Genomic DNA, 12,980 nt, shown 5'->3' with positions numbered 1-12,980 from the left:
CGGTGGTGTTCCTCTGGATTCCAGAGCACGTTGGTATCTGTGGAAATGAGGCGGCCGATATAGCGGCCAAGGCTGCAGTTTCTCTTCTTCGGCTAGCTATTCGCACGATTCCCTTCACCGATCTATGGAGTGTTTTATGTTGTCATGTTGTTCTTTTATGGCATGCGCATTGGTCGACACTTCCCCATAATAAATTGCGGGACGTGAAAGCTCTTCCCTGTGCTTGGACCTCTTCCTCCCGAATGCGTCGTCGGGAGGAGGTAATTTTAACTAGACTCCGGATAGGGCACTGTCTTTTTAGCCATCAACATATATTTTAAGCGGCGCTCCCCCCCCCCCCCCTCCCCCCACTCTGTCCCCACTGCTCTCAGCTGTGGACGGTAAGACACCTTTTACTTGAGTGCCCCTTTTTTACTCCGTTACGCGCCCGTCTACAGCTGTCGCCTGAAATATCGTCCATTTTAGCAGCTGACACGCGCTCAGCCGATCGCGTTCTCGAGTTTATTAGTGCCAGTGAGATGACGTCAGTCATTTGAAGCTCTTTTTGGGGACAACCAACCCCTTTCTGTAGTGGTTTTTTAAGCTTTCCTTCTGCTTTTAGTTTCTCCAATTTTTTGAGTTTCGTTCCCATTGCTGCTGGTTTCCATTTTCGTTTTTTACCTTTTCCTACGTCACAGACCGGGCGCTAAAGACCATAGCAGTTTTGTGCCCTAAGACCATAACAAAAAAACAAAAAAATATTAAAATAAAAATTCTCATTACTCTCACATTCTGGTCTGTGATCAGCACCTACATCATTATAATTATACATAGTATTCCAAAAATTTTGATCAAATCATAATTGAGAAATCTGATGTTCCTTCTGTTCAACTTCAGGCACCTGTACCATGTTGTTAGTACTGTTATTATTGTCTAATTGGAAGTGTAAATTGAGGGTCCTGTACTTGTTGTGTTTCCGCACCCCAAATTATTCTTATTCTGGTGATGTTCAAAATTTCTGTCTCTGTTGCCATTTTGACCCTGATGGAAATTACCATGATCTCTGTTTCTGTAGTTATTACTATTATGATCTCTATCATTTTGATCATCATGGTACATGCTTCTTTCTATTGCCCTATCGAGCCTGCCAACATATCACAAAAATTGTTCAAGGCAATCGTCAGGTTCATGTACTAAATCCCACGGCAACCTCTCTGGCAAACTCCTTTTTAGTGCATCAGTCAATGTCATTTTGTCAAATGGTTTGTCTAGATGAGCTAATTTCTTAAGTTGATTCTTACAGAACTCTTTCAAGGTACTGTTCCTATTCGTATAATTTTGACCATTCGTAAATTCACTTTTAATTACTTTTTTTTGAAACTTTGATACGTTTCCCACTGACTTAAATTTAGATTTACCCACGACAGAGCTTTGCCTTGAAGACACGTTTTAACAAATTTAATTTTTTTGGTCGTCGCCCATGCCTGACACAAAACTATCTCTACAGTGGTGTAGAAAATTGACTGGATGTAAATTGTCTGATGGAAAACTTCTTATTGGAATGTTGGACCACGCAATACCATTATTTGAATACAGACTGTTGTGAATGCAATTTTCCTGAACTACTGAAATTTTTGATGTGAAAGATTTACATTAGTTAGCATATTATTTTAAAATCTTTTATCTGAACTGCTAAAGTTCTGTTCCGTTTTTTCCTCTAAGACCTTCTGTTAAACTCTGACATCATTAACATTCTTCTCCTGTTATGAAGATTGTGCAACTAACTAATTTTTGAAAACAATAAATTTAGTTTCTAAGACATCAACTTTTTCATTCACACTTTTTAATTCATCTGACAACCCATTGTTAGTTCCAAAACCTGATTACTAAGTTGGTCTATTTGGTATTGTACCCTGTCCATTTCACTATTGTTTTCAGACTGTTCTGTTTTCATTTCCTATAATTTTGCTAAAATCAACTTCAAAATATCAGTTTTAAATGTTTCTATGTTGAATATACTTTCACTTGGTTTACACATGTCTTGGCTGGGTTCTACAGCTTTCACTTCATCACCCCTACCTTCATCTCTATTCATTTTCCTAGCAATCATGCGAATCCACCATGAAAAACTAATTTCACAAATAGTTTGTACGTATCTTTTCTGATATCCTTCATCGTAGTTGTAAAGTCCTCTTTCAATTCATCCGGTCCATCAAAGTTGATATTATCTCATCACTGTTGATACGACTTTGTTGTGCAGCTCTCAGGTCTTCTTTCGTCAAGTGATTGAAGCTCATTTACATAAAAACTGCAAATACAAATAGCTGTCCTTTCTTCTTTAGCAAGAGACAAAACTTCATTATCAGTCAACAGATCCCAGCTGGGATCCACACTTGTAATCTTACCCTCCCACATATCACTATTAAAATTCTCTTAGTCTCTTCATTATTTTCAAAAGCTTCGAGAGGCGTAAGATATGCAAATGAAAAACTCTTTACTTATCTTCATTATCTCACTGTTGTTGTTGTTGTTGTTTTTGAAGTTGTTGGATCCACATTTTGTGTCTAGAGCTACATTCTTGCAGCTGAAATTTTGATTTAATGTTGTGGGTTCCTGTTGACTAAATAACTGATGAAGATTTGCCTATATATTTCTTGAATTTTATTCTTTGTCACATTATTTAATATCACACTGTCTTTACATTTTCCACATTTAAAAAAACCAGTAATTACATTGTTGTTGACAGACTTAGAAAAAGTCTTCTTCCATCAGAGGCATGCCCATTACTTGCAACTTTCTGCCGAACTCACAATATTCCAGAGAATTTACAAAACAAAAGAGTTTACAAACTTGTGTTGACAAAAGAAGAATCATCACCAAGTTATATCATTATTATATAAATGAGTCCAGAAATAAATTTAATAATTATTGTTAGATTGTGCAATTAATAATATGAATATTAAGTATCCCAGAAAAATCGTAATTTCAAATATTTCTAAAACAAGAATGATTTTAACTGTTAGTGTGTATCGATTGTAACACATTAATTTATTAAATACATTTTTGCCTGAAATATAATACGTCGTATGCAGAATCATATGAAATTCTTTAAATAGGTAAACAACTGTGATAATGTTCACCTATACAAGAATCGATAGTATAAATGGTATCGGTTATTTCTATAAAAGAAAAGGTAATGTCAGAGGAGGGTGTCTCATTACAACTGGCTGCTTACCTTCAGGTGCACAATGAAGATGGACATAAGACCAGGTATTGGTTTGGCATAATAAATTTTAAAAAATTAAAGCTCTGCATCAATGTGACTTTTAGTGATCCTGAAGTTCCTGAGATTCATGCAAAGTGCAGAACAGTGTGTGTGCAACAGGTTTATTTCAGTTGGCAGATTTATTTCAACTGGCAGTTCAAGGACTGTATTTTAATTATGTCCAGGAAAATATCTTAACAGATATGGAGATTTTTACTTATTGTTTGAAAGTAATTAGGATAACTATTCTAAATTAATTTAAAAATATTATATTTTAACTATGTTTTGTGCTTAGTTGAAAATGTTGGATGTGTTGTGTCAGTTATTATTTCATGCTGTAAAAACAAATCTGATAATTGCACTATAAAACAGACATACAGGGTGAGCAGGTAGGCATAACTTCTTTCTTTTCAGAGTTATTTATTTGAAATTAATACAGTGTGTACACTGTTGATGGGAATACAATTGCATATGTTGGAACTCCATTAAATTTCTACGTAGGGACCTGTGGCATTGACCAATCTCCTCAACTACCTGGAATGGAATCCACATCTTTCTGGAGGAACTTGTGTGGAATGTTGGTAAGAACTCCCCAAATCTGTGCTTCCAGTGTGCGAGGTTTCATCCGGTACGCTTCCTCTTTTGCCCCACCCTACAAAAAAAAAAGCTCACAGGATGTCAAGACTGGACTTCTTGCAAGCCACTCGTGAGGTCCATGTCTCCCCAGCCAATGTCCTGGAAACTTCTCATCTAACCAGTTCAGCATGACATTTGCAAAGTGAGGCAGTGCACCATCTTGCATGAAGATGATGTCAGTATTTTCTCATCCACATACTGTGGGTCAAACATAATATTGAAGCATTTGAAGGTAGCTTTCCCCATTCATAGTGTAGTGCAGGAGATATGGGCTGATGACTTTTGTAGCCATTATTCCACACCGTATGGGCACTTTTGAATGAGAATGCCTCTTCTCCACCATAATTCCAGGATCGTGTGACACCAGCTAATGACAGTTCTGCCAATTGACAAAACCTCCCACATGGAATATGGTCTTGTTGCTCCAGATGATGTTCTGAAACAATTGAACCCAATGTGCATGCCAACCCATCAACTCTCTATTCTGTGATCAGAGTCTTCTGGTGTCAGCTGCTGCACATAATGGCGTTTCTGTGCTCAAAAGTTAATTCTTTATACAACACCTGATGCACAGCGTGTCTTGTGTGTCCACTCTCACGAACTGCCTGGTGTGTTGATTTCCCCAGGCTGCGATTGAACTTGTTCTGCACAATCGCCACATTCTCAGGTCACCAAGACATGAGTGGACGACCTGTTTTTGCTTCATCTTTTACCAAACCTGTACTCATTTAGCTTTGTGTGACAATTCTTTATTGTCTCCAGACAAATTGTGGTATTCCTTCCCTTCACCATAAGCCACCATCTCTGCACAAGAATGATCGAATTCCATACCTCATAATGTGAAGCAATCTATGTGTATTATCTAACTGTAAGGCCATCGGTCATCTTTGCTGATGTTGAGTGTACCATATCTTGCGGTCACTATTGGTATTACATGACATGAAAAATGACTATCCTGTTTAGTGTTCGGTGTGTTCGCACTATTTCCAATATTATTCTTTCAGCATTGAAAACTTAACAGCCCTTAATGATACCTAGTTACTTCCTGCCCACCCTGTGCAATCCTTCAGTTTCAAAATTCATTGAAAAGAAATGAGAGTGAAGTGTGTTTGTCTTTCGTGATTTGCTTGTATTAGCTTATAAGGTAATTATGCAGAATGTACTGATATTGATGATAGTTATTTTGCTTTTCAGAAGATGATTTAAGAAGATACTGGCTTATGTTTTGTTTGTTGATCAATAAAAATTCTTTGAACAGCCTTATTCTTATAACAAATGTTGTAATAATTTTTTAAACTGAAATGTGCTTGTCACTAGCTTACTGAACATTATGGAAATTGAAACTTCCTGGCAGATTAAAACTGTGTGCCCGACCGAGACTCGAACTCGGGACCTTTGCCTTTCGCGGGCAAGTGCTCTACCAACTGAGCTACCGAAGCACGACTCACGCCCGGTACTCACAGCTTTACTTCTGCCAGTACCTCGTCTCCTACCTTCCAAACTTTACAGAAGCTCTCCTGCGAACCTGCAGAACTAGCACTCCTGAAGGAAAGGATATTGCGGAGACATGGCTTAGCCACAGCCTGGGGGATGTTTCCAGAATGAGATTTTCACTCTGCAGCGGAGTGTGCGCTGATATGAAACTTCCTGGCAGATTAAAACTGTGTGCCCGACCGAGACTCGAACTCGGGACCTTTGCCTTTCGCGGGCAAGTGCTCTACCAACTGAGCTTCCGAAGCACGACTCACGCCCGGTACTCACAGCTTTACTTCTGCCAGTACCTCGTCTCCTACCTTCCAAACTTTACAGAAGCTCTCCTGCGAACCTGCAGAACTAGCACCCCTGAAAGAAGGGATATTGCGGAGACATGGCTTAGCCACAGCCTGGGGGATGTTTCCAGAATGAGATTTTCACTCTGCAGCGGAGTGTGCGCTGATGTGAAACTTCCTGGCAGATTAAAACTGTGTGCCCGACCGAGACTCGAACTCGGGACCTTTGCCTTTCGCGGGCAAGTGCTCTGGCTGTGGCTGTGGCTAAGCCATGTCTCCGCAATATCCTTTCTTTCAGGAGTGCTAGTTCTGCAGGTTCGCAGGAGAGCTTCTGTAAAGTTTGGAAGGTAGGAGACGAGGTACTGGCAGAAGTAAAGCTGTGAGTACCGGGCGTGAGTCGTGCTTCGGTAGCTCAGTTGGTAGAGCACTTGCCCGCGAAAGGCAAAGGTCCCGAGTTCGAGTCTCGGTCAGGCACACAGTTTTAATCTGCCAGGAAGTTTCATATCAGCGCACACTCCGCTGCAGAGTGAAAATCTCATTCTGGAAACATCCCCCAGGCTGTGGCTAAGCCATGTCTCCGCAATATCCTTTCTTTCAGGGGTGCTAGTTCTGCAGGTTCGCAGGAGAGCTTCTGTAAAGTTTGGAAGGTAGGAGACGAGGTACTGGCAGAAGTAAAGCTGTGAGTACCGGGCGTGAGTCATGCTTCGGCAGCTCAGTTGGTAGAGCACTTGTCCGCGAAAGGCAAAGGTCCCGAGTTCGAGTCTCGGTCGGGCACACAGTTTTAATCTGCCAGGAAGTTTCATATCAGCGCACACTCCGCTGCAGAGTGAAAATCTCATTCTGGAAACATCCCCCAGGCTGTGGCTAAGCCATGTCTCCGCAATATCCTTTCTTTCAGGGGTGCTAGTTCTGCAGGTTCGCAGGAGAGCTTCTGTAAAGTTTGGAAGGTAGGAGACGAGGTACTGGCAGAAGTAAAGCTGTGAGTACCGGGCGTGAGTCGTGCTTCGGAAGCTCAGTTGGTAGAGCACTTGCCCGCGAAAGGCAAAGGTCCCGAGTTCGAGTCTCGGTCGGGCACACAGTTTTAATCTGCCAGGAAGTTTCATATCAGCGCACACTCCGCTGCAGATTGAAAATCTCATTCTGGATTATGGAAATTGACGAGTACACTACCATGCAGTTTCAAGGTTGCACACATTTTCCAGTATTTTGCATGAGATCGTGACTATACAATTAGGGTACAAGTTCTTTGTTCACTTTGTTCCAAAAGTACTTTCTGGGAATGACAAAAAAGTGAACGTAAGACCGATTCTCTGGACTTTTTTAACAGAATGCAGAAGGAGAGGGCTTATGGAACATACTCATAAGTTCTGATGAGTTATAAGTTTTTGTATGCTAATGTAGAGACTGGATAGCAGTTGATGGTGTAGGAGTCACAGCAAAATGCCCAACAAACCAAATGAAAGTTTATTTTGGATAAATAAATCTTGTTTATGGATCTGAAGAAACATGGATGGACAATTAATTCTGAAATTTATTGTAAGGCATCAAGAAAATAAAAGAACCACTTGAACTAAGTGACATAATCAGTACTTATATAATGGTATCATACGTTAATAGATGCTGTATCACAAGAAAACTGATCAGGTTCTGCAGTCTGTCCAACAAAATCTTCTTTTTCAGGTGAGACAATGGGATATAACTCTTATCACATCAGTGAGCAACTGTTTGGAGATGCAGTGTATCACAGCTATTCTTCGGACATAGCTGCTATGGATATCATGCTTTTTATATTAAAGAACCAAAATAAATTAGCTACACTTGAACAAAATATGTTGAAAAAATACTTTCCTAATCTGCTTAAACTTATTGCTTGTCATCCTCATCTTGTCGTAGAAGAGTTTTTAGAAATAATCCCCACATTTGTTGTATCTGCAACTGTTGTTGAGGTAAGTCAGAATTGCTATATTTCTGTAATATCTGTTATTTTGAACTGTACACTGCATATGTTACTTAAATTTAAATCCTAAATACAAACATGTAGAAAAAATCTAGCCTGAGTGACAGAGGAGAAGCACCTACCTGCTAATTTTGGGATCTGTAAGGGTAGGAGAAGAACTGTTTGAAACATGAAAAGCCAAAGATCTTGATCTTTAACTTTTCTCTGTCACATATTGCTTAATTACGGGTACCGTTAAGACTTCTACATTTCTCAGTTTGAATTTGCTGAATACTTTTATTGTCTGATTTTATACATTGGTACTTTTTAGCACATACCTACTTGAAAGATTCACAAATATTAAAATTTCATAGAGGTGTGTTAACTGTGACAATTTAAAATACAAGACCTGAGAAAGAAAGAAATAAAACTTATTGCTCTACAACAGGCTTGCAGCATCATCACATTGAGAATGGGGTGATTGTTTAAATCGAGGCCATGTACAGCCTTTCATAAGAATAATGTCCACAGTTGTAATGCTTACTGGGTTCATTTCTCACTCTTTGCAAATGAAAATCAAGCAGAATAGTTGCATCATGTGACAAAAAATATTAATACATACAATGCTGCTCCCATAATTTGAACAGCACAAGGGGCCACAATACCAACATGCAGTTCCAAATGAGTACTCTCTATAGACATTGTTCACCCATTGTTCCAGCTGGGATTCATGGGTGTGAATGCTTTCGCAGTGGAGTTCTTGCATAAAAAGTTCTCGGTTTACTTGCCGTGTCAAGTTCAGATAAAATCCCAAGCTTTTAACAATGGTGAAACTGGCAGTTCTGCCTTTTTTATTTCCAGGGCAGAGCATCTTATAGGTTGGATTACGACATTGCACCAACACGGAATTAAAGATTACTGAGGTCGTGCCCTCTATGTCCATAGATTGTATTTGCATTCTCTATCAAGCATTGCTTGCAGTGCTATCCCTACAAAAAGTCTTCATCTGTGTCTTTTCCTTGTCAAGTACAAACTTCCTTGCATTGCTAAGTGGATAGCTAGTCTCTGTGTCCAATTAGTTCATGCATGAGCTAGTATTCTCGTTTGTTCAAACAAAACCTTGTATTTATTTCAAAGGTTGTGCTCAGCTACTGCTGATTTTTCTGAATTCTTGTGTTTAAGATGATACTGATGCCCAGTGTAATGAACGGCAACAATCCTTACACACTGTTCCACAGACCTTTTGCCACCCTTGCAAGAAATATAAATTTCCAGCACTCTCAGTCCGAGATTAACTTTAATGGATCACAACATTTCTTGAATTTTCCTGGGTGGCTGGGAGACTTGTCTGAGTCCTTGCCTGTGTATAACTCTACCTATCTTACTAGTTTTTGCAGAACTTGATGAAGTCCACACTTTGTGTTGGTTCTCTTGGCTTGTTTGAAGGGCATCATGTCTTGGTTTCCTCAACAGCAGTGGCCCCATATCAGGGACAGAACACATCTATATCTGTATTCTGCAAATGACCATGATGTGTATGGCAGAGGGTATGTCCCATTGTACCAGTTATTATGGTTCCTTCCCATTCATTCACGTATGGAGCATGGGGGCAATGACTGTATGAGTACCTCTGTGCCTGCAGTAATTATTCTAATCTTATCCTCACAATCCCTATGTGAGCTATACACATGGAATTGCAGTATATTCCTAGAGTCATCATTTAAAACCAGTTCTTGAAACTTTGTTAATAGACTTTCTCATGATAGTTTACGTCTGTCTTCAAGAGTCTTCCAGTTCCTTCAGCGTCTCTGTGACACTCTCCCAAGGACTGAATAAATCCGTGACCATTTGTGCTGTCCTTTGCTGTATACATTCAATAGTCCCTCTTAGTCCTATCTAGTAAAGGTCCCACATACTTGAGCAATATTCTAAAACTGGTCGCACGAATGATTTGTAAGCAATCTCCAGAATGAAATTTTCACCCTGCAGTGGAGTGTGTGCTGATATGAAACTTCCTGACAGATTAAAACTGTGTGCTGGACCAAGAATTGAACTTAGGACCTTTGCCTTTCGCAGGCAAGTGTTCTACTGACTGAGCTACCCAAGTACGACTCACAATCTGTCGCCACAGTTTTACTTTCACCAGTACCTTGTCCCCTACTTTCCAAACTTCACATAAGCTCTCCTGCAAACCTAGCAGAACTAGCACTCCTGGAACAAAGGATACTGTGGAGACATGGCCTAGCCACAGCCTGGGGGGTATTTCCAGAAAGAAATTTTCACTCTGCAGCAGTGTGTGTTCTTATATGAAACTTCCTTGCAGATTAAAACTGTGTGCTGGACTGAGACTTGAACTTGGGACCTTTGCCTTTCACGGGCGCTTCCCTGCAAAAGGCAAAGGTCCCAAGTTCAAATCTCAGTCTGGCACACAGTTTTAATCTGCCTAGAAGTTTCATGTAACCAATTTCCTTTGTAGACTGATTGCACTTTCCCAGTATTCTACCAATAAACGGAAGTCTACCATTTGCTTTACCCGTGGCTAAAACTGTGTGATCTTTCAATTCTTATCCCAGCAAAGTGTTACACCCAGATATTTGTATGAGTTGGCCAATTCCAACAGTGACTCAGTGATATTATAGTCACAGGAAACTACATTTTTTCATTTCATGAAGTGCAAAATTTTATGTAGTAGGAGCCCCTTATCAGTTAGAGGGTCCACCCAACAGACAAGCAAATTGGGCTGCCAATCTCCCTTCAAGAACTGATATCAAAACATTGCCAGTGAATGTAAACATCAAAAGACCTTCCACATAAACACGTCACAACTTTGTGAAAAGCCATGTGCCAGAGATCCACTAATTGGAACTAATATGACTAAGTGTAGCACTCCACAGAATCGGACTTATAAGCACTCCAGTAGAGTCAGACTGGCAGTGTGTACTTACAGCTAGGACAGCACCAGCCATTAGTTACGCTGGCTGTAGCCCAGTAGACTCTTGCCGTAGTCTTCTGTAAAAAATTGTATCTTGTTGGGTGTAACGCCACTTTGGAATTGTGTAGCATAGCATTTTAGTTGTTATTATTTCTTTTCATTGTCTTGTAACTTTTATCTGGTTTTTTCCACCACAAGATTTATTGTGTTTCTTGTTGTTCTTGAGTTTGGAAATTAGTGGACACCAAGATGGCGTTTTAGTTAAATAAAATGTGTTCAAACTTGATCATTAGTTCTTTTCTGCCGACCACAGGACACTACATTTTACATTGCTGAACATTTAGAGCAAGTTGCCGACCTCTGCACCACTTTGAAATCTTTTCAAGATCTGACTGAATATATATGCAGCTTTTTTCAGGCAGTACTTCATCATAGATAACTGCATCATTTGCAAAAAGTCTGAGGTTACTATTAACATTGTCTGCAAAGTCGTTAATATATAACAGGAACAGCAAGAGTCCAAACGCACTTCCCAGGGGCACACCTGAAGTCATTTCTACATCTGTGGATGACTCTCCATCTAAGGTAACATGATTCGTCCTCCCTACCAGAAAGGCCTCAACCCAGTCACAAATTTCACTTGATACCCCATACGATCGTACTTTTGACAGCAGACATATTTGTGGTATTGAGACAAATGATTTTCAGAAATCAATAAATACTGCTTCTACCTGACCACCTCGATCCCAAGCTTCCAGTATGTCATGTGACAAATGTGCGAGTTGAGTTTCACATGATCGATATTTTTGGAATCCATGCTGGATGGCATTGAGAAGGTCATTCTGGTCAAGATACCTCATTATGTTTGAGCTCAGAATATGTTCTAAGATTCTGCAACAAATCATTGTCAAAGGTGCTGTACAGTAGACATCTACTACCCTTCTTGTAGCCGGGTGTGCCCTGTGCTTTTTTCCAAGAACAGGCCGTGGTTTTTTGTTCAAGGGATCTACAATAGATTATAGTTAGAAGAGGGGCTAACCGAACTACAGATTTCGTATAGAATCTGATATGGATTCCATCGGGCCCCAGAGCTTTGTTCGATTTTAATGATTTCAGCTGTTTCTCAACACCACTGGCACTGATACTTATTCATGTTTTCAGTGGTACAAGTATTAAATTGGGACAGTTCTCTTGTGTTTTCCTTCATAAAGCAACATTTGGAAATGGAGTTAAGCATTTCAGCTTTTGCTTTCAAATAAAGGAAAATCCAGGATGGAATGTAACAATATAATGAAAAGGATAGTTGCTACTCACCATATAGCAGAGATGCTGAGTTGCAGATGTTCACAACAAAAAGAATTAAGTATTTGAATGTGTATGTATTTATTTCTGTGTGTGTCCCAATCTTCTGCACAGATCTAAAAATCCATACTAGGTCACCTGGATTGTAGTTTACAAATGGATGTTTGGCATGAGACTATCCTGTGTGATCAGGGTTAGAGTCTTGCCAGCTGCCTTGTTTTTTCAGGTCTGGTGATGAACTGTTTGATGTAATCAATCTGAACATTGCAAAGTTGAAATAGGAGCAAAGTATCCTGATATTGGTTTAGGAAAAAGATGTGAAATGGATATTCCCTTGCTTTGCTGTGTTGAATGCAAATGCCATGAGAGGCAGTATTGTATCCTAGTCTCACTGTTCTGCATCAGTGTATACAGAGTGTGTATCTGCAGGTAGTGAACAGTTTTCATCCAGTAGGTGATGTTGCATTGTGAAATTACCTCTGACACCAGTCTTAATTGAAACACTTTTCCATGATCAAAGACATACTCAGGGAGCTCCATGCTTCAAAATTATGTCTTCTACAATAAAACTGCCAAAATCCAGAAATTTGTTCAAGTGTAGTCACTGAGGTAGTCAGTGCTCACTATTACCCACTTATTACCCGTCTTGGGAAACCTCCTGAAGAGATCAGTGCCCTTCTGAGCAACTGCATTAGGGATTGGTAGCAGGTGTCCTGGGACTAACTGAAGCACATGCTTCCATCACTGGCTTACATAATGTCAGACATAACAGTAGAGACCTGGCAAATGATACCTGCTCCTGGTTCTGTTAAGGGTCTTCATAGGTCTTCAGATGACCTGATATAGGATTTGTAAAAATACTTCAGTATAACTGGTATAGTGTAATTATCTATCTTTACTATCTGATGACTGATAAAAATGAAATGTAAATAATTGAGTTGTAAGTTGAAATTAAAATAACCTATTGAAAAACCCTCATGAAGATGCAAGTGTGTCAGAGGGATGCTCAACTATTACACTACACTAATACTTGGAGTGTCCATATAAAACAGAGAAAAATATATCCATAGTAGTATTTGACTAAGGTCAATGAAATCGTAACAGGGATAATTCATTTGTCCAATTCATCAACCAAGATGAGTAATTTATTGGTGTAATGCA

The 12,980-nt window shown here is 39.6% G+C and overlaps 1 protein-coding gene across 2 annotated transcripts in view; it reads left to right on the top strand.

Moving 5' to 3' along the window:
* The window catches only part of LOC126175483 (AP-5 complex subunit zeta-1-like), a 149,094-nt gene that overhangs the window by 52,333 nt on the left and 83,781 nt on the right, over positions 1 to 12,980 (top strand). For both annotated transcript variants that reach the window (XM_049922299.1, XM_049922300.1), the window contains exon 6: positions 7,330 to 7,595. In XM_049922299.1, the coding sequence (XP_049778256.1) occupies positions 7,330 to 7,595 (266 nt within the window). The remainder of the gene's footprint in view (positions 1 to 7,329; positions 7,596 to 12,980) is intronic.

This window comes from Schistocerca cancellata, chromosome 3, assembly GCF_023864275.1.
Source record: "Schistocerca cancellata isolate TAMUIC-IGC-003103 chromosome 3, iqSchCanc2.1, whole genome shotgun sequence".
In the NCBI taxonomy this organism is placed as follows: Eukaryota; Metazoa; Arthropoda; class Insecta; order Orthoptera; family Acrididae; genus Schistocerca; species Schistocerca cancellata.
This window is presented reverse-complemented; position numbering and strand designations above follow the sequence as displayed.